This window comes from Mobula hypostoma, chromosome 3 (assembly GCF_963921235.1).
Source record: "Mobula hypostoma chromosome 3, sMobHyp1.1, whole genome shotgun sequence".
In the NCBI taxonomy this organism is placed as follows: Eukaryota; Metazoa; Chordata; class Chondrichthyes; order Myliobatiformes; family Myliobatidae; genus Mobula; species Mobula hypostoma.
Genome location: NC_086099.1, coordinates 42,725,559 through 42,751,553, shown reverse-complemented (window position 1 = coordinate 42,751,553; position 25,995 = coordinate 42,725,559). Strand labels below are relative to the sequence as shown.

At 39.7% G+C, this 25,995-nt stretch overlaps 1 protein-coding gene across 1 annotated transcript in view; it reads right to left on the bottom strand.

Annotated features, from left to right (window-relative positions):
- The window catches only part of mtrex (Mtr4 exosome RNA helicase), a 119,316-nt gene that overhangs the window by 23,754 nt on the left and 69,567 nt on the right, over positions 1–25,995 (bottom strand). Inside the window, exons 17-21 of the mRNA XM_063042929.1 lie at positions 24,125–24,297; positions 22,668–22,736; positions 3,855–3,983; positions 428–538; positions 27–215 (exon numbers count right to left, since the gene is read on the bottom strand). Coding sequence (XP_062898999.1) covers positions 27–215; positions 428–538; positions 3,855–3,983; positions 22,668–22,736; positions 24,125–24,297 — 671 coding nt within the window. The remainder of the gene's footprint in view (positions 1–26; positions 216–427; positions 539–3,854; positions 3,984–22,667; positions 22,737–24,124; positions 24,298–25,995) is intronic.

Below are 25,995 nucleotides of genomic sequence, written 5' to 3'. Positions count from 1 at the left end.
AGCTGTAATCAAGCTGCATTCATTACCTGTGCTTTCCTTTCACAAAGTCCATAGACAGTTTCCAAATTTGAGTCATTGTGCATGGAATGTGAATACATTCTGTGTTCAAAAGCCTCAATTTTCTGGATTACTTTCTTCAGTCCCTGATCCTTGATTCCCATATCATCGACTGGATCCAACAAAGGTACACCATCAGGAAATCTCTTCTGTACTTCCTAATATACAAGGAATAATAAAAGTAAACCACATGCAAGCTGTTCTGCAGCAATCTTAAAAAGAATAAATTAAAATACATTTCAATCAAATGATTTTCTTTCCTCCATTTTTGCCACTGCAATCACGAAATTTGAATATGGCTAATATGAATGTGATATAACTGGGGCTAGGCCTAAAATTAGAATCTATACTCACAAATGAAGTAATTTACCTGTATTGATTTCAAAACACTTTGCCTGTTGTCCAGTGGTCTCAGGTCTTTTGGAATATATAGGCGTACACTACTGATTGCAGTTATCAAGTGAAGCAAGATAGGAACAACCTGTTGAATAAAAAACACATCGAATTTAAATCTTGTTCAATCTGCACAGAAACTCACAGTAGATCATTGTAGCTGCATCGTGCTGGGATTATCCAACACTATGCCAAAATAAGGCAAAGACAATTGCTTCATCTCTCAGTAAAAATCCGATCTAATCAGTAGTTACAAAATGTTCCTCACTGTCCGCACACTGTTCCATGGATTAATTGATCACTCATATTTCAACTGCTTCAGATACATTAATAATATGAATGAAATCTAATCCAATTAAGAAGTAGGTAAAACAATGTGGCCATATATTTATATGAAGCTAAAAACAGGTGACAACTGACCCAGAATTAGTGAATCAAGTCTGAGAGAGTTAACTCAAGTCTGTGAACATAGTCACGGGGACAAGACCTAATAAGGAAAGAGCAAACAATTCCATACTGATAATACAGATAAGCTCTTGATGTGACAAACAAGAAAAAAAATCTGCAGATGCTGGAAATCCAAGCAACATATACAAAATGCTGGAAGAACTCAGCAGGCAGGCAGCATCTATGGAAAAAAGTACAGTCAACGTTTCTGGCTGAAGCCCTTCAGCAGGACTGGAGAAAAAATGCCAAGGAGTAGATTTAAAAGGTCGGGGGAGGGATGAAGTAAAGAGCTGGGAAGTTGATTAGTGAGATGAGCTGAGAGAGAGAGAGAGAGAGAGAGAGAGAGAGAGTGAAAAGGGGATGGGAAATGGAGAATGGGTGTGGGGGGTGGGCATTACTGTAAGTTTGAGAAATAGATGTTCATGCCATCAGGTTGGAGGCTACCTAAACGGAATACAGGGTGTTGTTCCTCCAACCTAAGTGTGGCCTCATGACAGTGGAGGAGGCCATGGATGGATGTATCGGAAGGGGAATGGGAAACATAATTAAAATGGGTGACCACTGGGAGATCCCGCTTGTTCTGGTGGAGAGAGTGTAGATGCTCGGTAAAGTGGTCTCCCAATCTACGTTGGGTCTCACTGATGTACAGGAGGCCACACTGGGATTTGAAAGTGGGAGGGGGAGGGGGAGATCCAAAATGATAGGAGAAGACAGGAGGGGGAGGGATGGAGCTAAGAGCTGGTCAGTTGATTGGCAAAAGGGATATGAGGGAGAAAGAAAGGGGGAGGGGGGAAACCCAGAGGACAGGCAAGAAGTATAGTGAGAGGAACAGAGGGAGAAAAAGGAGAGAGAGAAATTCTTCCCCCTCCTGTCTTCTCCTATCATTTCGGATCTCCCCTCCCCCTTCCACTTTCAAATCTCTTACTAGCTCTTCTTTCAGTTAGTCCTGATGAAGGGTCTCGGCCCGAAACGACGACTGTACCTCTTCCTAGAGATGCTGCCTGGCCTGCAGCGTTCACCAGCAACTTTTATGTGTGTTGCAGTACTATAAAACAGTTGGGTGTACATGGAGTGTCCGTGGAGGGGTAGCGCCTCTGGTGAAGGAGCTTGTCATGTTTAAATCACTCATCTTTGGTCCCCACTGGACACTGAGCTCTCACCTGTGGCTCCAAGTAGCTGCTTGAATGTGACAGCAGCCACATCCCGGTACGCAGTTTTGACAGGTGAGAGTAGCCAGAAGGCCTCATACCCTTGTGAGATAGGGGTCTGATTGGCCTAGCATGCAAAGTCAGCTCCCACGGACTAGGTGATGAGATCTAGTGGCCAGGAAAGCTGTTTTACAACACTCCATGGAGATCAAAGGGTATGACGAGGCACAGAAGTCATGGTTATCCAATGCAACCAAGGAATACCCCGACTGTGATGACTACTCAGACCACTGGACCTAGACTTCTGAGGTAAAGAAAGTGGAACTGTCCCAACCAATGGCTTTTCCACTTTAAAAACTTCCTGTCATCATTGCATATGACAGACAACCATCACCATAAAACAATGTATTAGTTCCTAATAGTTATCAGCAATATGCTGCCATGTACTAGTGATTGACTGTAAATGAACAAAATTAGCACAGACACCTAGAGCAGATAATGGACTGCTTTTATAAAATTCTTTCCATGATTGCACCCTCCAAATTTTCAAATCTTCATCGTAACATTCAAGATGACTGATGATACCTTCAGATTCTTTGTGGTTCCTAATTTGTTGAAGTTGTGAAATTTCATTTTCACTTCCAGCTGTTTCTGGCATCTGCAAGCCTCAATGCTTGAAGCCACAGTGAGCAAAACAGTTCTGAATTGTCTTATTGCTTATTTCTCACCAATTATCGGTGACAAAAATCACTGCTTTTTGAATACAAACATACACAACTGACACTATTTACAAACTGGTCACTCAAAGTACAGAGTAGTGTCTAACAGTCACACAGGTGCACATTACTGACGTAAGAAACTGTTTGGCAACATTCTTCTGTCCCAATTTAGAGGCATAGTGTAATAAATAAACAAAAGGAATCCTTGCTACCTTCTAGATTAATACTTGTTCTTTTAGGAGTTGTCTCAAATAGACAGCTGCCCGATTAACCGATGGCCCAATTAACCAGGTTCAGAAAGCTGTTTCTGCATAGATTCAGCAGGATGTAGGAATAATTATTTTTTGAGACAGTCTTGATTTTGTGTCCTAGTGCATAGATCATTCATGAATGAATCCAGTCACCATGGAATCAGTGAATAATTTCACTCCCAAGGTTAAAATAGAGTGCAAGCCACTTATGCAACATTTGAAAATGGAGGATCCTTCACTGAGCAGCAATGACTATTATAACAATCTCTTTAGGACAAGATTAAGCTGATTAAAATCTGCCCTTTAAATTAAAAACAAGTTCAGATTCAATCAATATTCTGGAATTATACATTATTCACTGCCAAAATGATTAATAAACATAAATTATGTCACAATAGTGTACTTATGAATGTAAGCATATTATTTCACATTCACTGTCAATTTAAGTCTTTGAAGGAAGAATAAGACATTAAAAATGAAAATGACCATAAAACACTGCAGCAGAATTAGGCTATTTGGCCCATCGAGTCTGCTCTGCTATTTGATCATAGCTGATCCATTTCCTTCTCAACTTCATTCCTCTGCCTTCTGCCCACAAAGCTAGTGTGCACTTAGGAAGCTTAATATCTTCCAAACCTTTTTCTCATGTGTGTCTTTAAAAATACCTACATCATTCAGAATTTATATTTTGACCTCATTGGGAAACATTTTGGGTATTTATACATCATAATCATCTTTTTGCTGATGAGTTGACAAAGACCTTACAGAGGTCCGGAGTTTTTTCAGTACTACTGTATGTTATAGAGACTAAATTTTGAAATTAACTGCAATCCACACACTTGCATCTCTCCTTTTTCTCCTGCTTTTGCTGGCTTAGCTGCTTCTGAAGCTGCGAGCTTCACGCTGTCCTTGCTGCAGTGCAATAAAGCTTCTACCACATACAACGGATCAAGCTCCCCAGTATTAGGCTGTGAAAATAAAGTTAAAAATACATAAATTATTATGTTTTGTTTGTATATATTTTCTATCATAGACATCTAAAATAAATTAAACATCTGACAAGACAATCTTTTTTCTTAAAAACAAATTTTAGAACCAACATATTGGCTTGTGAAATTATATGACTATTATTAAGTAAATCACACAATTTTTGAAACTTAAATGAAAATAATTCAATTTGGAGCACTTCTACTGGAGATCCTAAGGAACCCGTTCTGCGTTTAATAACAACTAAAAATTTGAATTAAAATATGTAACTATTGCAACCCAATAAAATTCAATCTTTGCAGCTCAAGATGAGTGGTTTGGCAAAATGCAGTTAATCTTTTACTTGGAAAGATTAGAAATCTATGATGGCTTTCAATATTTTTGCCATGTAATTCATTGATATAGACAGATATTGCATATGAACAAACAAACTAGGAGCAGGAATTTGTCACTTCATTCCTCAGCCCTGCTATAATTTAATAATTTCAAAATGGATCTGACTGTATGTAATCTCGACTCTACTTTTGGGGGCACAGTAGTGTAACGGTTGGTGCATTGCCATAACAGCACAAGGTTCAATTCCCACCTCTCTGTAAGGACTCTGCACATTCTCCATGTTACTGTGTGGGTTTTCTCCAGATCCTGCCATTTCTTCCCACATTCCAAAGGTATATGGGTTAGAAGGTTAATTAGTCAGATGGGTGTATTGGTCGCTGTGGGCTCATTAGGCCAGAAGGGCATGTTACTGTGTTGTATCTCAAAATAAAAAACATTCCCATCTAACCTCAGCCCTGTTTCAGTCCTTTGTTTACCTTCTAACTATCTACCTCAACTTAAAGGTATTTATAGACTTTACTTCCACTGCCCTTGGAGGAAGAGTCTTCCAAGAACTCACAACCATTTAAGAGAAAATAAAAGCTTTGCCTCATCTCTGCCATAAACAGTGATCCCTTGCTCCCATTGATTCCACAACAGGAAATGCCCACCAATGAAGACCTTTCAAGATCTTGTCTGTTCAACCAAGTTTCCCTCTACTGATTTTAGATAGAGAACCATCATAAAATCACTGCCCACTTCCAGTATTAGTCTAAGTAAATCTTGTCTGAACTGCTTCCATGCATTAATATACCACCAAGGAGAATATAATACAGAAATGTGCTCCCACCTAAAACCCAATATACAGTACTGTGCAAAATTCTTAGGCACATATACATAGTCAGACTTTTGCACATGCTACCTGGCCTGCTGAGTTCCTCTAGCATTTTGTGTGTGTTACAAATTTCATGACATGTCAGTGATGACATTTGACCTGATTCTGATATGGGTGTCTTTTGTGGACTGACAGTGGGAAAGGGCAAGAAGAGGGAATCATGGTTGGGAAAAGGGGAAGGGAGAAGGAAGGGAGCAGAAAGCACTAGAGGTATTCTATAGTGATCAATAAACCAATTCCTTGGAATCAAATCACCTTGCCTGGTGTTGCAGGGATGGTGCATTTACACTCATGTCACCACCAATCCCTGGCACTCTTCCTCTGCTACTTGTCCCACAGCCATCCACCCTCAGCATCCTTCGCTTCTACCAGATTTACAAACTCGCTCTCCTCTCCATGTTAACAAATACAGTACTGTGCAAAAATCTTAGGCACCCTAACTATATACATGTGCCTCATATTTTTGCACAGTACCATAAGTATAAGCTTGATCTTTTGTACTTAATTCCCCCTAAAAATAAATTATAACATTTGGCCAGCTCTCCCCCTTACTCAAATCTGCATGTAATCCAGTGACAAACCATCTACCGGGGGGGGGGGGGGGGGTGTCACGTGATGACGTGGGATTGAGACGTGTAAATCCAGCTCTCCCGTAAAAAAATCAGCAAAGTACCGGTTAAACAAAACAAAGTTAATAAATACTTTCCGAAAACTATTTATAAACTTTGCAAGACTACTTTACGATATGCCTCGTAAACCGCAACAGAAGAAGTCCGTTGTTGCGAAGCCGCCGTGAGATGGGAAGGAAAAAGGGCCTACTGCAACGATGGAGCCTCGGACTCAGGTTGGATCTCCTTCGGAGGAGATGCATTCTATCTCCGGCGTAGAACAGGGAGCAATGGCGGCGGTAGCGGTCTCTCGGAAGAAGATGCCGGAAATGCGCATGCGCAAATCGACACAACTCAAACTACAAGAACCGACAGCCACTGCAACTGAAAGTGACTCAGAGTCAGAAATGGATTCTGCAGAGAACACAGATGAAGAGGAGGAGGAAGAACTGGAAGAGATTGGAAGTAAAGGAGATGATGGAGACATAAAAGATGCTTTATTGCAACTAGCGGCTGAACTAAGAAAAGTAAGAGCAGAGCTTAGAGATATGAAGATGTGCTATAATAAAGCTATGAAAAGACAGGATAAAATGGATAAGAAGCTTCAGAAGATGGAAAGAGCAATGGGACATATGAATGATAGAGTGGAAAAATCAGAAAATGATCTGCTTGTCTGGAACTCAGAAAGAAATTGACTCTTGGAGAAAGTGGACATGTTGGAAAATTTCAGTAGACGTAATAATATCAAAATTGTTGGTCTTAAAGAAGGTATGGAGGGAGAAAATCCAATAGAATTTTTTCAAACATGGATCCCGGAAGTTTTGCAAATGAAAGAGGAGATTCGATCAATTGAAATTGAGCGGGCACATAGAGCTCTAAGACCAAAACCACAAGATGACCAATATCCATGATCGATCTTAATAAAATTCTTAAGATTTCAAGACAAGGAAAGGATTCTACAGGCAGCTGCCCAAGCTGCCAAGAATAGAAAAGGGCCATTGATGATTCAAGGGTACAAAGTTTTTTTCTACCCTGATATAAGTTATGAACTTTTGAAGAGAAGGAAGAAATTTAATCCAGTGAAAAAAAATCCTATGGGATCACGGTTATCAACTTATATTGCGTTATCCTGCAACCTTGAAGATTTTTTTGCCTGGTGGAGAAAAAAGATTTTTTGATGACAACCGGAAAGCGGAGCAGTTTGTGCAAGATTCTCTGAATATTCACCAGATACAAGAACAAATCCAGGGGAGCGAGATAGATTGAAGATGAAGACTGGGTCAAGAATGGACTTGTTGGATTTTTGGGTGGATGAATATATAAATATATTATTAATTATATGGGGGGGAAGAAAGATTAAAATTTGAAGAATACTAGTTGGGAATAGTAACATTAATTTTGTTTGTTTTTATATATATATACAAATTTTTTTTTGTTGCAGGGGAGCTGGAAGAAGCACTGACCAATTGCTACATTAATCATGTGTGCAAGCGTGGCTTTAGCCACGACCCGCAAAATGGAGGAGGGTAGTGTTGTGTATCTTTTCATTCACAACATTAGTGGGGGGGTATTTTGTTTTTTTTTCTGTATCTTTTCTATCTTTTTCTTTCTTTTTGCCTGGAGGGTTGGGAGGGGAACACATAGCAACATGGTGAAGTTCAAAGAGATTCCCCAATGAACTATGAGAGTTGAGAAGATAAGTAATGTTTTAGATTGGAGTAACTTTGTTAAGAATAATGACTAATTTATTGAATTTTTTGAGTTTTAATGTTAATGGGCTTAATGGACCAGTGAAAAGAAAAAGAATCTTAACACATATTAAGAAAATGAAGATAGATTTAGTCTTTTTACAGGAAACACATTTAACAGAAACAGAACATCAGAAACTAAAGAGAGATTGGGTGGATAGTGTTGTTGCGGCTTCATTTAATTCAAAAGCGAGGGGAGTAGCAATTTTGATCAATAAAAAGTTACCAATTAGAATACAAAATGTAATAACCGATTCTGCGGGGAGATACATGATTATACATTGTCAACTTTTCTCTGAATTATGGACATTTATGAATATTTATGCACCAAATGAAAACGATGCAAAATTCATACAAGAAGCTTTTTTGAATTTGGTGGATGCACATGAAAAAATATTAATTGGAGGAGACTTTAATTTTTGCTTAGACCCAATCTTAGATAGATCAACTAAGGCTGTTATAAAATCGAAGGTAGTAAATCTAACTTTATCATTGATGAAAGATTTAAATTTGATTGATATATGGAGAAGAATCAATCCTAAAGAAAGAGACTATTCGTTCTATTCTCATAGACATAAAACTTATTCAAGGATAGATTTTTTCCTATTATCAATGCATATTCAACACAGAGTGAAAAATATGGAATATAAAGCAAGAATATTGTCAGATCATTCTCCTTTATTAATGACAATAATAATGACTGAAAAGGAAGAAGTGGCTTATAGATGGAGATTTAATTCAACATTATTAAAACGTCAAGATTTTTGTGATTTTATGAAAAAGCAGATCCAATTTTTTTTGGATACAAATTTTCATTCAGTGGATAATAAATTTATATTATGGGATGCGATGAAAGCATATCTGAGGGGCCAGATAATAAGTTATACGTTATACAGAAGGGATTAAGAAAGAATATATGGCAGAACTAGATCAATTGGAAAAAGAGATTACAAAATTAGAAAAAGAATCTCAAAGATATATGTCGGAAGAAAAACGAAGGCAACTTGTCAATAAGTTACAATATAATACGCTTCAGACATACAGAATGGAAGAAGCAATTATAAGAACTAAGCAAAGGTATTATGAGTTAGGTGAGAGAGCACATAAAATTCTTGCCTGGCAGTTGAAAACAGAACAAGCTTCCAAAACAATAAATGCAATTAGAACAAGTGCAAATAAAATATCTTATAAACCTCTTGAAATAAATGAAACTTTTAAAAGTTTCTATTCTGAATTATATCAATCAGAATCACAAAATGATGTTAATGAGATAGAAAGGTTTTTATCACAAGTAACTCTTCCAAAATTGAACTCGGAAGAACAGAAGGGATTAGATATGCCTTTTACTTTAAAAGAAGTTGAAGCAGCTTTAGGATCACTTCAAAGTAATAAATCTCCAGGAGAAGATGGTTTTCCACCTGAATTTTATAAAAAGTTTAAAGATTTATTATTTCCTCTCTTTATGGAGTTAATACGTCAAGCAGAAAAAACACAAACTCCCAGAATCTTTTTCAACAGCGATTGTAATAGTATTGCCAAAAAAAGACAGAGACCCCATGAAACCAACATCATACAGGCCTATTTCTTTATTGAATACTGATTATAAAATAATAGCAAAAATTTTATCGAATAGATTATCTAAATACTTACCAAAATTAATACATATGGATCAAACAGGATTTATTAAAAATAGACAATTGGCAGATAATGTAACTCGGCTACTCAGTATAATTCATTTGGCACAAAAAAGGGACGAGAAGAGTATAGTAGTAGCCTTGGATGCAGAAAAAGCATTTGATAGATTAGAATGGGATTTTTTATTTAAAGTATTAGAAAAATATGGGTTCGGAACATCTTTTATAAATTGGATTAAAATTTTAAATTCTAACCCTAAGGCTAAAGTAGTGACAAACTCTCAGATTTCAACACCATTCCAGTTAAAAAGGTCAACTAGACAAGGTTGTCCATTATCACCTGCTTTATTTGTACTGGTGATAGAGCCATTAGCAGAACTAATCAGAATTGATCCAGATATTATGGGTTTTAGAGTTAATCAGGAGGAATATAAAATTAATCTTTTTGCCGATGATGTTTTGATTTACTTAACAAACCCACAACATTCGTTACATAAATTATCTTCTAGATTGGATGAATATGGGAAGGTATCAGGTTATAAAATAAATTGGGATAAAAGTGAAATTTTACCTCTTACTAAAGGAGCCTATAGTCAATGTCGGTTAGCAATCCAATTTAGATGGCCGGTAAATGGTATAAAGTATTTAGGTATAAGACTTGATAATGATGTAAAGAATTTATATAAATTTAATTATTTACCACTATTGAAAAAAATTCAAGAAGATCTTGACAAATGGATGATACTACCAATAACATTAGTAGGTAGAGTCAATGTTGTAAAAATGAATATATTTCCGAGATTACAGTATTTGTTTCAAACATTACCAATACAATTGCCACAGAAATTTTTTCAAGAGTTAAATAAATGTGTGAGAAAATTTCTTTGGAAAGGTAAAGCGTCAAGAATATCATTGGAAAAATTGACATGTAAATTTGAGTTAGAAGGGTTACAACTTCCAAACCTTAAGAATTATTATAAAGCAAATCAACTTAGATTTATTGCATCTTTCTTCGATGATCGAAAACCAGCATGGATTAAAATAGAATTAGACAAGATAGGAGAAAATAGACCTGAAGATTTTATATATAAATGGGAATCTAAATGGATACGGGAAAAGAAAGAATCTCCTATATTAATACATTTGATTGATCTATGGAATAAGATAAATGTTGATAATGAAATACAGAAATCTTTATTAGCAAGGAGACCTTTGTTCCAAAACAGACTTATTCCTTTTACAATGGACAATCAACTTTTATATAATTGGTACCAAAAAGGGATTAAATTTATAGGAGATTGTTATGAACGAGGTATATTGATGTCATTTGAACAACTAAAGGATAAATATAAAATATCAAATAACACTTTCTTTTGTTACCTTCAATTAAGGGCTTACTTAAAGGGTAAGCTGGGTCAAACAATGTTTTTGCCAAAACCTAATGAAATTGAAACTTTAATTCAAAAAGGGAAAATTTAAAAATTTATTTCTTGTATGTATAATTTGATTCAAAAACAGACAATTAAACAAGGAACCCATAAGTCAAAACAAAAATGGGAAACAGATCTGAATATTAATATTGATGAAACAAATTGGTCAAGACTCTGTCTTGACAGTATGACAAATACAATAAATGTTCGACTTAGATTAGTACAATATAATTTTTTACACCAATTATATATTACACCACAAAAAATAAATAGATTAAATTCAAATCTATCCGATAAATGCTTTCGGTGTAATCAAGAAATTGGTACTTTCTTACACTCTACTTGGTCTTGTTTTAAAGTTCAACCCTTTTGGATAAATTTAAGAGTCTTATTGGAACAAATTACTGGAACTCAACTTCCACATAACCCTGTATTATTTCTATTAGGTGATATTGAAGGGATAAAGTTGAAACTTAAATTGAATAAATATCAGAAAGAATTTATAAAAATTGCGTTGGCAGTAGCTAAGAAGATTATAGCAGTTACTTGGAAATCTGATTCGTATTTAAGTATGAATCGTTGGAATAATGAAATGGCTAGTTCTATCCCACTCGAAAAAATTACTTATAATTTAAGAGATAAATATGTAACATTTTAGAATATTTGGCGCCCTTATTTACAAAAGATAGGATGACATATTTAAGTGCTCCGATAAAGATCTTGGTCCCTTGGGGAAAGTAACGAATAAGTATACCAAATTTATTTTGAATTCCATGGAGCATGTAGAAACCTACCAATACCCAGACGGCTCTTCTTTTTTTTTCTTCTTTTCTTTTTTAGGTAGGACTTTATATGGGGGGGGGGAGGGTTAAGGGGAGGGGGGAGGGTAGATATTATCTTTCATGTATTCTTTTTGAAAACTCAATAAAAATTATATTAAAAAAAAACCATCCACCAGACACAGTCAACTGGTGGCTCAGTTTTCCTGAATCATGAGGTCTTAGCTCAGTTCACAATAACACTTTTTGTACAATTAATGAAAAGTATTTAAAGATTACCAATATCCTTTAATAAATTTAGATACTGATTCTGCCCATGTCTTGGATTAAGGCTCCTTTCATGTGTCACAACCAAGTTGTGAAATACTGTGGGTATATTTGGAGGAAACAGCAAGTCAGTAGAGCTACACTCACAACACGCTGGAGGAACTCAGCAGGTCGGGCAGCATCCGTGGAAACGATCAGTCGACGTTTCGCGCCGGAACCCTTTGGACTGATCGCTTCCCTGGATGCTGCCTGACCTGCTGAGTTCCTCCAGCGTGTTGTGAGTGCTGCTTTGACCCCAGCATCTGCAGATTATTTTGTGTTTAAGTCAGTAGAGCAGAAAGCTCCTTGATTTTAACAAAAGCCTTCTTTTACAGTGAAACCAAGTGGAGAAAGAGAACTGCTTGTGGCCAGACCGTCATAGTGTTAGAACCAGATGGTGATTTTTAAAAGAAAACACACTAAGTGGGTTGACCAACTAACCTTGTCACAGAATTAGCAAAGAAAATGACATTCAGAGAAGTTATACTCTAAGATTTAAGAGGACAGGCCAAGAGTTCAGTGTTTTCAAAGTTCAAAATCTTTCACAAAAACACTTGACTTCACACTCATGGACTTTAAAAATATAAAATCATACTTTTTCTAGAATTCTTAGAAAGTTTTCTGAATATTTCAAAATAAATAACCTACTTGAAAATCCTACATTATCAGTCTCACTAAGAGCAGCAGCAGACTACCTGAGCCTCCCATGCTCCAGGGCAAAATTTGCTGAAGTTATGATATTGTAAGAGTTAAATAATTAGCCCAAGTTTCTGCTCCCTCACAAAATTCTATAAGCTCAGCATTGGAGCTCAGTCTGCTAAAATTTACCTTGCTCAATGGATGCTTATGGTAAAAAAAAATATACTGAAATAAAAAAGTTATTAAGAGGGAAGCAAAAAAGCTTGGTAAAATATATGGACTTTCAGAAGTCCTTAAAGGAAAGACAGAAATCAGAATCAGATTTTAATATTTGTTCTTTTGCAGCAACAGTACATTGCAATACAAAGTAATAAAACTATAAATTGCTATATATATATATATATAGACACAAACGTTTGTGTATGTATATACACACACACACACAAATTAAATAAGCAGTGCAAAAAGGGAAAAAATACTGAAGAAGTGCTCATGGGTTCATTGTCCATTCAGAAACCTGAAACCTGATGGTGGAGGGAAAGAAGTTGTTCCTGAATTGTTGAGCGTGCGTCTTCAGGTTCTTTTAGCACCTCTGATGATGGTCCTGAATGATGGATGTCGCCATTTTGAGGCATCGCCTTTTGAATGGGTTCTGGATGCTGGGGAGGCTATGACGGAGCTCACCCTTTCCAATTCTCCTGCACTGATAGGGAAGGTATCAGGGTGCACAGTTTCATGCCTGCTGATACATACCTGCCTGACGTTACGCTGAGTGGAATGCACACCACAACCAGAAAAACTCCCTCAGTAGATAAAATGAACGACTTTTGACTGCTTGATGTCCCAGCTCAAATGAGCAGGACTGAAACAGAACTGTTACATTTGTGAACCATGATGAGTCAATCATAAAGCATACTCCACCTCCTCTGCCTTGAGGAGATTGAGTTGTCTTATCTTTGCGGAAAGTGAAGATGCCATCAGCACTGCGTCAGAAATAGCGGGTGTGAGCTATGTTTCCATGAAGCAAAATGTCCCTCTGATACAGCAATCTTAGAGTCATAGTCCTAGAATAGTACAGCACAGAAACAGGCCCTTTGGCCCATCTAGTCTGTAATGATACATTTAAACTGCCTACTCCCATTGAACTTGCACTGGGACCATAGCTCTCCATACCCCCACCATCCATGTACCTATACAAACTGCTTTTAACATAAAACATAGAAAAGTACAGCACAGTACAGGCCCTTCGGCCCACAATGTTGTGCTGATCCTCAAACCCTGCCTCCCATATAAGCCCCCACCTTAAATTCCTCCATATACCTGTCTAGTAGTCTCTTAAACTTCACTAGTGTACCTGCCTCCACCACTGATTCAGGCAGTGCATTCCACGCACCAACCACTCTCTGAGTAAAAAACCAGCCTCTAACAATCCCCTTGCACTTCCTACTCCTTACCTTAAAGCCATGTCCTCTTGTATTGAGCAGTGGTGCCCTGGGGAAGAGGTGCTGACTATCCACTCTATCTATTCCTCTTATTATCTTGCACACCTCTATCATGTCTCCTCTCATCCTCCTTCTCTCCAAAGAGCTAGCTCCCTTAATCTCTGATCATAATCCATACTCTCTAAACCAGGCAGCATCCTGATAAACCTCCTCTGTACCCTTTCCAATGCTCCACATCCTTCCTATAATGAGGCGACCAGAACTGGACACAGTACTCCAAGTGTGGCCTAACCAGAGTTTTATAGAGCTGCATCATTACATCGCGACTCTTAAACTCTATCCCTCGACTTATGAAAGCTAACACCCCATAAGCTTTCTTAACTACCCTATCCACCTGTGAGGCAACTTTCAGGGATCTGTGGACATGTACCCCCAGATCCCTCTGCTCCTCCACACTACCAAGCATCCTGCCATTTACTTTGTACTCTGCCTTGGAGTTTGTCCTTCCAAAGTGTATCACCTCACACTTCTCCGGGTTGAACTCCATCTGCCACTTCTCAGCCCACTTCTGCATCCTATCAATGTCTCTCTGCAATCTTTGACAATCCTCTACACTATCTACAACACCACCAACCTTTGTGTCGTCTGCAAACTTACCAACCCACCCTTCCACCCCCACATCCAGGTCGTTAATAAAAATCATGAAAAGTAGAGGTCCCAGAACAGATCCTTGTGGGACACCACTAGTCACAATCCTCCAATCTGAATATACTCCCTCCACCACGACCCTCTGCCTTCTGCAGGCAAGCCAATTCTGAATCACCCTGGCCAAACTTCCCTGGATCCCATGCCTTCTGACTTTCTGAATAAGCCTACCGTGTGGAACCTTGTCAAATGCCTTACTAAAATCCATGCAGATCACATCCACTGCACTACCCTCATCTATATGCCTGGTCACCTCCTCAAAGAACTCTATCAGGCTTGTTAGACATGATCTGCCCTTCACAAAGCCATGCTGACTGTCCCTGATCAGACCATGATTCTCTAAATGCCCAGAGATCCGATCTCTAAGAATCTTTTCCAACAGCTTTCCCACCACAGACATAAGGCTCACTGGTCTATAATTACCTGGACTATCCCTGCTACCTTTTTTGAACAAGGAGACAACATTCTCCTCCCTCCAATCCTCTGGTACCATTCCCGTGGACAACGAGGACATAAAGATCCTAGCCAGAGGCTCAGCAATCTCTTCTCTCGCCTCGTGGAGCAGCCTGGGGAATATTCCATCAGCCCCTGGGGACTTATCCATCCTAATGTATTTTAACAACTCCAACACCTCCTCTCCCTTAATATCAACATGCTCCAGAACATCAACCTCACTCAAATTGTCCTCACCATCATCAAGTTCCCTCTCATTGGTGAATACCGAGGAGAAGTATTAATTGAGGACCTCGCTCACTTCCATAGCCTCCAGGCACATCTTCCCACCTTTATCTCTAATCGGTCCTACCTTCACTCCTGTCATCCTTTTTTTCTTCACATAATTGAAGAATGCCTTGGGGTTTTCCTTTACCCTACTTGCCAAGGCCTTCTCATGCCCCCTTCTTGGTCTACTCAGCCCCTTCTTAAGCTCCTTTCTTGCTTCCCTATATTCCTTGTTACGTACCCCGTAACTGGGTTGCCAAACCAGCAGACATGGATCACTCAGTTGGAGTCTGGATTACTAGATCTAAGAAAGTTTTCTTAAAGAAACAGGCAACATAGTAATCGAAAGGATAATAAATGCAACAGTTCAGCAATGATAAACACACGTGCACAGAATTAAGATAACAGGATCAATCAATCTCTATCGTTGTCTAGGGGTAAATGACCAATTTCAAAGTGACACAAAGTCCAGTTCAATTTAGTTCAGTTCGCAGTAATCGTTGCCATGGCGATGGACAATGTGGGGGGAAGGAGAGAGAGAATGAGAACAAATGATCATTCAAAACGGCTTCCACACACAGACCTGCGATATTGCTCACAAGCAGCTTTCGGGCGAGTCCTTTGTGATGTCACCTGAGGTCACCGACTGTGACCCCTCCTCCAGATGCGGTCGATCCTCTGCAGTGAACCCGGCACCCAAGCAAGGGCGGACACACACCGGGTTCCTGCTGATCGTACCTTTCCACCCTGTGCGTCTAAGGCTGATCCCGCGATCAGTCGTCCAAGAGCTTCCCACCGACTTGTGAGAGGCGCACCGCTTCCAGGGTCTCATTACCTCGTGGTGTCGTGTGTCCTGCCTTAGCGAACCTGTCCCTTTTTATCCCCCTGCTGGGGTATCGCCTGTCCATCACTTCAAACAGTTCAGGGTTCAAAGGGGGAGCCGCTCTGGACAGCTCTCTCTTCCGTCCCTTCATTACACTTCTCCAGATCGCCTGTCCATCACTTCAAACAGTTCAGGGTTCAAAGGGGGAGCCGATCTTGACAATACCCAGACTGATGGCTCCTTCATTAACATCTCCAAATGCTGCTTCATTGTGTTCCTTATCTCTCCCTCCCCTGAGGACAGGTGGCAGACCAACTGCTGATGCCACTGGTGCTAGCCCAGGCCAGCAAACATCTTAATTTATGTGTATTCTCGTCACATCCTCAATAGACCCGTCTGATCCCTGCTTCCTAAACCTCATTTATGCTGCCTTCTTCCACCTGACTAGATTTTCCACCTCACTTGTCACCCATGGTTCCTTCACCCTACCATTCTTTATCTTCCTCACTGGGACAAATTTATCCCTAACATCCTGCAAGAGATCTCTAAACATCGACCACATGTCCATAGTACATTTCCCTGCAAAAACATCATCCCAATTCACACCCGCAAGCTCTAGCCTTATAGCCTCATAATTTGCCCTTCCCCAATTAAAAATTTTCCTGTCCTCTCTGATTCTATTCTTTTCCATGATAATGCTACAGGCCAGGGAGCGGTGGTCACTGTCCCCCAGATGCTCACCCACTGAGAGATCTTTGATCTGACCTGGTTCATTACCTAGTACTAGATCTAGTATGGCATTCCCCCTAATCGGCCTGTCCACATACTGTGACAGGAATCTGTCCTGGACACACTTAACAAACTCTGCCCCATCTAAACCCTTGGAACTAATCAGGTGCCAATCAATATTAGGGAAGTTAAAGTCACCCATGATAACAACCCTGTTATTTTTGCACCTTTCCAAAATCTGCCTCCCAATCTGCTCCTCTGTATCTCTGCTGCTACCAGGGGGCCTATAGAGTACCCCCAATAGAGTAACTGCTCCCTTCCTGTTCCTGACTTCCACCCAGACTGACTCAAAAGAGGACCCTGCTACATTACCCACCCTTTCTGTAGCTGTAATAGTATCCCTGACCAGTAATGCCACCCCTCCTCCCCTTTTCCCCCCCTCTATCCCTTTTAAAGCACTGAAATCCAGGAATATTGAGAATTCAGTCCTGCCCTGGTACCAGCCAAGTCTCTGTAATGGCCACTACATAATAATTCCATGTATGTATCCAAGCTCTCAGTTCATCACCTTTGTTCCTAATGCTTCTTGCATTGAGGTACACACACTTCAGCCCTTCTACCTTACTGTCTTTACACCATTTATTCTGCTTCTCTTTCCTCAAAGCCTCTCTGTATGTTAGATCTGGCTTTACTCCATGCACTTCCTTCACTGCTCTATCGCTCCAGGTCCCATCCCCCTTGCAAATTAGTTTAAACCCTCCCGAACCATGCTAGCAAACCTACCTGCAAGGATATTGCTCCCCCTCGAGTTCAGGTGCAACCCATCCAATCTGTACCGGTCCCACCTTCCCCAGAAGAGATCCCAATGGTCCAAAAATCTAAAACCCTGCTCTCTGCACCAACTCCTCAGGCATGCATTCAACTGCCATCTCCTCCAATTCTTACCATCTCTGTCACGTAGCACTGGCAGCAATCCTGAGAACGCCACCCTTGAGGTCCTGTTCTTCAGCCTTCTGCCTAGTTCCCAAAACTCACTTCAGGACCTCATCCCTCTTCCTGCCTATGTCGTTGATCCCAACATGTATCACGACATCTGGTTTGCTTTCCCTCTCATACCAGGATGTCGTGCACCTGGTCAGAGACATCCCGGACCCTGGCACCCGGGAGGCAACAAACCATGCGGGTGTCCTTCTCACATCCACAAAAACTCCTGTCTGGTCCCCTGACTATAGAGTCTCCAATGACGACAGCTCTCCTCTTCTCCGTCCCACCCTTCTGCACCACAGAATCAGTGCCGGAGGCCCTGCTACCGTGGCTCACACCTGGTCGGTCGTCCCCGCCAACAGTATCCAGGACAGTAAACTTATTATTCAGGGGAATGGCTACAGGGGTGCTCTGCACTACTTGTCTGCTCACCTTCGCTTTCCCCCCTCTGACTGTCACCCAACGACCTGCTTCCGACAGCCTAGGTGTGACTACCTCCCTGTAGCTCCTATCTATGACTGCCTCATTCTCCTTATGAGTCGAAGGTCATCCAGCTGCTGCTCCAGATTCCTTACACGGTCTTCCAGATCGCCCAGCAGTATGCATTTCTGGCAGATGTGACTCTGCGGGAGAGGGGCATTCCCCCAAGAATGCCACATCTCACATGAGTGGCACATCACCATCTCAGGAGACATTGCAAAGACCAACTGCGAGCAAGCTTGTCCTCCGCCTCTTCTCGTTGAAGCCTTAACGCTCCACTCCTTCACGGGCCCACTCACTCACTGGCCGCTTTCCACAGGCACATTGAAATTCGGCCTTGCGTGCACCAGTTGTGCTGGCAGCTCATTCCACACTCTCACGACCCTCTGAGTGAAGAATTTCCCCTCATGTTCCCCTTAAGCATTTTACATTTCACCCTTAACCCATGACCTCTAGTTGTAGTTCAACCCAACCTTTGTGGAAACAACCTGCTTGCATTTACCCTATTTATACCACTCATAATTTTGTTTCGCCTCTATCAAATCTCCCCTCAATCTTCTATGTTCTAAGGAGTAAGGTCCTTACCTATTCAATTTTTCCTCATAACTCAGGTCCTCTAGTCCCAGCAACATTCTTGTAAATTTTCTCTGTACTCTTTCAACCAAACTTACATCTTTCCCGCAGATAGGTGACCAAAACTGCACACATCACTCCAAATTAGGCTTCACTAATGTAATATACAACTTCAACATAATATCCCGTACAACCTATCTACTGAGATGTCACTTGCAATGAATTGTGGACGTGTATTTCCCGATCCCTTTGTTCGACCGTACTCCTCAGTGCCTTACCATTCACTGTACAAGACCTGCTCTGGTTGGTCTGACCGAAATGCAACACCTCATGCTTCTGCATTCATTCCATCTGTCACTTTTTAGCCCATTTTTCCAGCTGATCCAAATCCTGCTGCAAGCTGTGATAGTTTTCCACTACACCCCGAATCTTGGTGTCACCTGCAACTTTGCTGATCCAATTAATCACATTATCATCCAGATCACTGATATAGATGACAAACAACAATGGACCCAGCACCAATCCCTGTGACACTCCACTAGCCACAGGCCTCCAGACAGACAGACAGCCATCTACTACCATTCTCTAGCTTCTCCCACAAAGCCAATGTCTAAACCAATTTACTACCTCAACTTGAATGATATACGACACATTAAGTCACTGCTCTACATATCGTCCTTACACATCTGGAGAAGAAGGATGCTTGTGTGAGAATGCTGTTCTTGGGCTAGAGTTCAGCATTCAACACCATAATTCCATCCAGTCTTGACGAGAAGCTCAGTGACCTGGGCCTTGACCCTACCTTGTGCAGCTGGATCCTGGACTTCCTGTCAGATTGCCGGCAGATGGTAAGAGTGGGCTCCCTCACCACCACCCCTCTGACTCTCAACACAGGAGCTCCTCAGGGCTGTGTACTAAGTCCCCTCTTTACTCCCTGTATACCCATGACTGTGTTGCCAACCACAGCTCCAATCTGCTAATTTAATTTGCCGACGACACTACATTGATCGGCCTTATCTCAAAGAATTACAAGGTGGTCTACAGGCAAGAAGTCATCTCTCTGACACAGTGGTGTCAAGAAAACAACCTCGCCCTCAATGTCGCAAAAATAAAGGAGCTGCTTGTGGATTATAGGAGGAATGGAGACAGGCTAACCCCTATTGACATCAATGGATCTGGGGTTGAGAGAGTAAACAGTTTTAAGTTCCTCGGCATCCACATCACCGAGGACCTCACATGGTCCGTACACACCAGCTGTGTGTGAAAAAGGCACAACAGCGCCTCTTTCACCTCAGACGGTTGAGGAAGTTTGGTATGGGTCCCCAAATCCTAAGAACTTTCTACAGGGGCACTATTGAGAGCATCCTGACTGGCCGTATCACTGGCTGGTATGGGAACTGAACCTCCCTCAATTGCAGGATTCTGCAGAGAGTGGTGCAGACAGCCCAGTGTATCTGTAGTTGTGAACTTCCTATGATTCAGGACGTGTACAAAGACAGGTGTGCAGAAAGGGCCTGTAGGATCATTGGGGACTCGAGTCACCCCAACCACAATCTATTCCAGCTGCTACCATCCAGGAAATGGTACCACAGCATAAAAGCCAGGACCAACAGGCTCCAGGTCAGCTTCTTTCACCAGGTCATCAGACTGATTAACTCACACTGATTTGAGCGTACTCTATGTTACATTGACTATTCTATTTATTGCACATTGAGCATTTACATGGAGATGCAACATGAAGATTTTTACTCCTCATGTACAGTATGTGAAGGATATAAGAAATAAAGTCAATTCATTCAGGTGGCTGAACCTTCTTGACCAACTTCCCATGCAGGACATTGTCAAATGCCTTGCCGAAGTCCATGTAGACAACATCCATTGCCTTGCCTTCAATCTTGTTGAGATCTTCAATTTTATTTTCCAGAGGCTGTACATCCGCCAGGGGATAGTCAGGAGTAAAAGTCTGAAGCCTCTGTTTTTTTTGTGAACTCGTAAACCGGTGCAGAGTCCCCTCTTCCATTTTTTTTTTAAAAAAGGTACAGACGTGATTGGGTGGACTCAATTCCAAAGCAGGGACTCAGTTACTGCCACTAAAAAGTGAAAGGTAAAATGCACAAGGAAACACATTCAGAAGAATGGAGATACCGAGAGGGAACTACAAGTGAGTGAAGCCTGTGTGCAGGACTGAGGTAGATGACGAAGACTAGGAGCAGTGAGAACATGTTCGGGTATATTTAAAAGAGGTTGATAGATTCTTGATTAGTCAGGGTATGAAGGGTTACGGGGCAAAAGGCAAAAGAGGAAAATTAATCAGCCATGATGAAATGATGAAGCAGTGTCGATGAGCCAAAGTCTGCTCCTAAATCTTATGGTCTTATGACTGGATTCAGTCATAAGATCATAAATTTGGTGCAGGAACAAAACAAAAGACCATTAAGGACAGAAGTGATTTGTATGCAGGATACTAAACGAGTTGGCATATCTGGATGGACAGCCTGCCAGGAAATCACTGAATAAGTCAAGTACGGGCTTCACAATTAGTCATAAAGTCACAGAATAATACAGCACAGAAACAGTCCTTTCAGCCCAAATGGTCCATTCCAACCACAGCAACCTCCTGCTAGTTCCAGTTGTTTGAGTTCAGTCCATAACCCTCAAAGTTCCTCCTCTCTATGTGCCTATCCAAGTGCTTCTTAAATGTTGCCATTGTATCTGCCTCAACCACTGCCTCTGGCAACTCACGTCAGGTACTCAGTAACTGTGTAAAGAGGTTACCTCTCACGTCTCTTTTAAATCTCTTCTTTCTTATCTTGTACCTGTTCACTCTAGTTTAAGACTCCCCAACCTCAGGGGAAAGACTATCATCACCCTGCTCATACATACCCCTCATGATTTATAACAAACTTCTATGAGGTCATCCCTCATTCACCCACATTCTAAGGAATAAAGATCCAGCATGCCCAACCCCTCCCTATAGCTCAAGATCTTTAGTCCAGGCAGCACTATCGTAATCTCTTCTGTACCCTCTCTATCTTGACAATGTCTTTCCTACAACCTAGTGTGGCCTCACCAATAACTCATAACTGCAACATAATGCACTCCTAAATTCGATGTCATTTCTGATAAAGGCCAGCATGCTAAATACTTCCTTCATCATTGTTAGAAAATGCTGAATTAAACAATTAAGTACAATTTTCCCAGAGTGTGTCTGTTGTACAAGTTGTGCTGATGTGCAATATCCAAGTACAAAGGTGGTTTGTTTTTTCCCCCATTTCATGCACAATAGCAGACAATCAATCATTGTAGGAGAAAGAAAGCCCACAGCAAAAGATGTAAAAACTGATCTGGCAAATCTTTCAGCTGGATGTGGCCAAATTTAAACAAACATATGAGGGAATCCTTCTGGGTGGCCTTTATATGTATTAAATTGAACCCAATTAAAAAGCAACTATTGAACAGATGCTCACTGGTCAAATCAAAGCATATATACCATAAAAGTTTGATAAGTTCAGTACATGCCAGACTTTGGTGACACCGGATAGGCAGCTTTCCAGACCCTAAACTCATTTTTTAAGTTATTACATAGTATTGTAATAAATTTTCCTGTGAACCCAGGAAACAAGGCCCCAGTGAGTGAAAAGGTGACAATCACCAAACATATGATCTCAACTTTGTGGTACTTGGCTTTAAGTGCCAAAAAATAATTACTGATAATCACATACATTTGCCTATAATGAATTAACATGTTTTTCAGATTTGTACCTACACAAACTCAGATAGTCAGGGTTCTTAACAACCACACATCTGTTTCATAAAATACGATCTTATACACTAACATCAATGCAAATTATTTACCTTAACGTTAGACTTTTTATTGAAATTTATGACAACTCCCCAACCAAAATCATCATCTTCATTTTTCACCTGGAAGACAAAAAGTACATTCATTTAATCAAAACCATGATTCCAAATATCTTAAGACACCTATAAAATCAAAAGCAAAGGAATTTACAAACAAAATTGAAAAACACACAATTACTACTAATTCTACATCTGTAGAAATATTTTTATTTGAGAAATATCATGAGCAAAAGCACTGTTACGAAGTTTTTATTTTAAAAAGGCTACTCTTTTACATTAAACATCATGGAATATCTTTTCTGCATAATATTTTAATTTTTGTATTTCAGTTCAATTTAATTAAGTATTGTTTACAAAAGAGAGAAACATTGTAGCAATATTCAAACGCAGGTGAGCACTGTAAACATTTATGAGGATGAGGTCAAGCTGTCCAATTACATCCTGTACACAATATTAATAGTTTTAATGACTCCATGCTGACACAAAATTACTGCAAAGTGGAATGTCTACAGGATGCACTATGGTAATTCACTGAGGCATCTATGACATTTCCTAAAACAAGAACCACATCACCAGGACAATGGGTGATAAGAAGCTCCTGCACCTCCATGATCCTTCAAGATATACAAAAACCTGACATAGAAAAATTGTAGTGCCTTCTTTGAACAAACTGAACCCTGGATCAAGCTACATAGCACCTACCTAATGGGAGTAATTTAATTAGAAACTGCTAGTTCAGGAGTTATCGAATCAGTGAACGGTTAGAGCATGAAGTATTATTCAGCTTTGAGTCTGTACAGTTCTACATAAGAGCAATCTGCCAAGTCTCACTCCCCTACTTTCTTCCTAATAGGCCTGTAAATTCTTTCCTTTAAGATACTTGTTCAGTTCACTTCTGAATGCTTCAATTGAATCTGCCTTGACTCCTATCTCTGGCAAAGTATTCCAGACCTCAACCTCTTCCTGTATAATGATTTTCCTCATATCACTTGTGGTTCTTTTGCCAACTGCCTTCATTTTATGTTTCTTTAATCATGATCCTTCTGCCAACGTAAACAGTTTCTTCTTTCTCTTCTACTCATCTTTCACCTTGATTTTAAATAAAATTTTTGGATCCCATATCAACTATTATTCTTCAATTTCTTCAATGCTTTTACACAGTTTAAGTCCATTAGTAAATCTCAAACACAATGTTTTTTGAAACATTTGTATCTTTTCTGAAGTATAGGAAACTCAACACAATATTCAAGTTATTGCTAAACCAATATTTTACAAGAGTGCACCACATCACAGTCACCTCTGCTTGTACCCGGAATCTCTGTTTAAAAAGCCCAGGATCCCACAAGCTGTTTTTGGATTCCAAGTCTTACTCAAATCTGGTTCTTAGTTCAATGATGTGGATTGTATCAGTGCACTGAAATTACATGAAATTAGTAATGAGGTTTTAATACCTTAACAAGCCTGCCTGGCTGGAGAAAAGGTAAGCAGTACTTTGGTTTGTGTAAATACTCTTCAATTTCTTTACCCAGTTTAGCCAGCTGCTGCCGTATTTTGTAGTAAGCAACAACATTTTCTTCATTGGGAATTTCAATTTCATTATACTGCCCTTCCAGTACCTTGACCTCTGTAAAAATATCATATACAAATACAATACATTTTATACAAATACAATACATTGATACATTAAGCATTAATCATAAAACAATTAAATGAATACATTTATTCTGCCATAAAATGGTTGGTATCATGTGGCATCATAATTCCACTTAGCCATCTGATACTTGGAAGTTGGGAGAGTGAGGGTGAGCCTATTTTTAAAGATTTGGGAAACAAAGATAAAACTTTCATACAGCAGCTATAGTATATCAATAGTATAAAAATTGTTAATGCAAAAATTAAACATCCTTTTCTGTTCTGTAGGGTGAAGTTACAAAAATATTTTTACAGCTTCACTCTTACAGCTGAGTGGTGAATTAGTCCATGACACCCCTAACTTCTGCTTGAAGGAGCAAGATAAGACATGCTATAAAAGCCCATGCCCAATATCCAAGCAATTGAAAAAGTACAATTGTTAACATTCTTGTCCGTGGAAACTCCAAAACATGGGTGAAGGGAGACAGTGCAATTATGGGTCCGTGGGTCTGGAAGTCAGAGGCCTAGAGGCAGTCTGTCCTGAGGTTGGAAGCCATCTGTGTGCATCAGTGCGGGGTGTAGAAAAGGGGTTCGTTCTGCTGTTGTTTCTTGTTGTATGTTAGCTGCATGCTGTTCCAGTGAACATTGCAGGCATGCTCAGGTTGCATCAATTGTTCATGCAAATGATGTGTTTTGATGTACATGTGATTAATAAATGAATCTAATTTAATCTGTACTAAGTTGGGGAGAAGCAAAGGCCTTCTTTCTTAAAATTCAATGCAACCTTTAAGGTTATAGCAAACAAAGTATAGCAGTACAGCCTTCCAGGGTTGCACATCATTATTTTACAAGAATATCATCCTGCTTCAAACTGACTAACATTTGTTATTAAAACTGGTAACACTTCAAACTGCTTAATGTCCATAATTGAAACATATTCTGTCGTGTACACTATATAAATATGGCCTTCTCTAAGAGTTTAAAATGTGTTAGAAAATTTTCAAGACTTTAGTCCTTTTTCTTTTATTCAATCTATCACAATTGAAAACAGATGGAATTTATCTGTAATTCACAATTTTACACCATCAGCAAGAATGACTATCTAATCCCCCACTGTCAGAAATGCACTCCTGAAAATCAAATGAAGCTTGCCTAAATTCCTATTATTCTGCCACACCAAAGACACATCAGATTAAAATTATTGCATGAAAGTGAACATTTTCACTTCCCAGACCATTGCTAATGTTCTGAGTTACATTAGCAAATAGTATACCAGCAAAAGTGATTCTTCAAATACATACCAAGGCCAAAATTACAGCTGACTCCACAAATATAATTACTTTGAATCAAAACATCCAAGTATTAAAAAATGGCAAAATAAACTCAACCATTATATCAAATAATTCAAACCACAGGGACCTGTGAGCATCAAATTTTCATCTTCTTGCATTTCCCCAAACACTTATCCCAAACAGGCTACTTCAAAGAAATTATGTAGAAAGCTGTGTCAGTGAATACCCTAAAATTCTAGCAGCATTTATTGAATACTCCTACTCAACATACATATCATACCTTAATGCCCTCGGGAAAAGTACACACCAGCAGAATTATCACAACCACCTGCACACACAAAAGTTATGATGAGCTGTAAAACACTGTTACGTTACCTGGTACTAAGCTGCCCAATGCT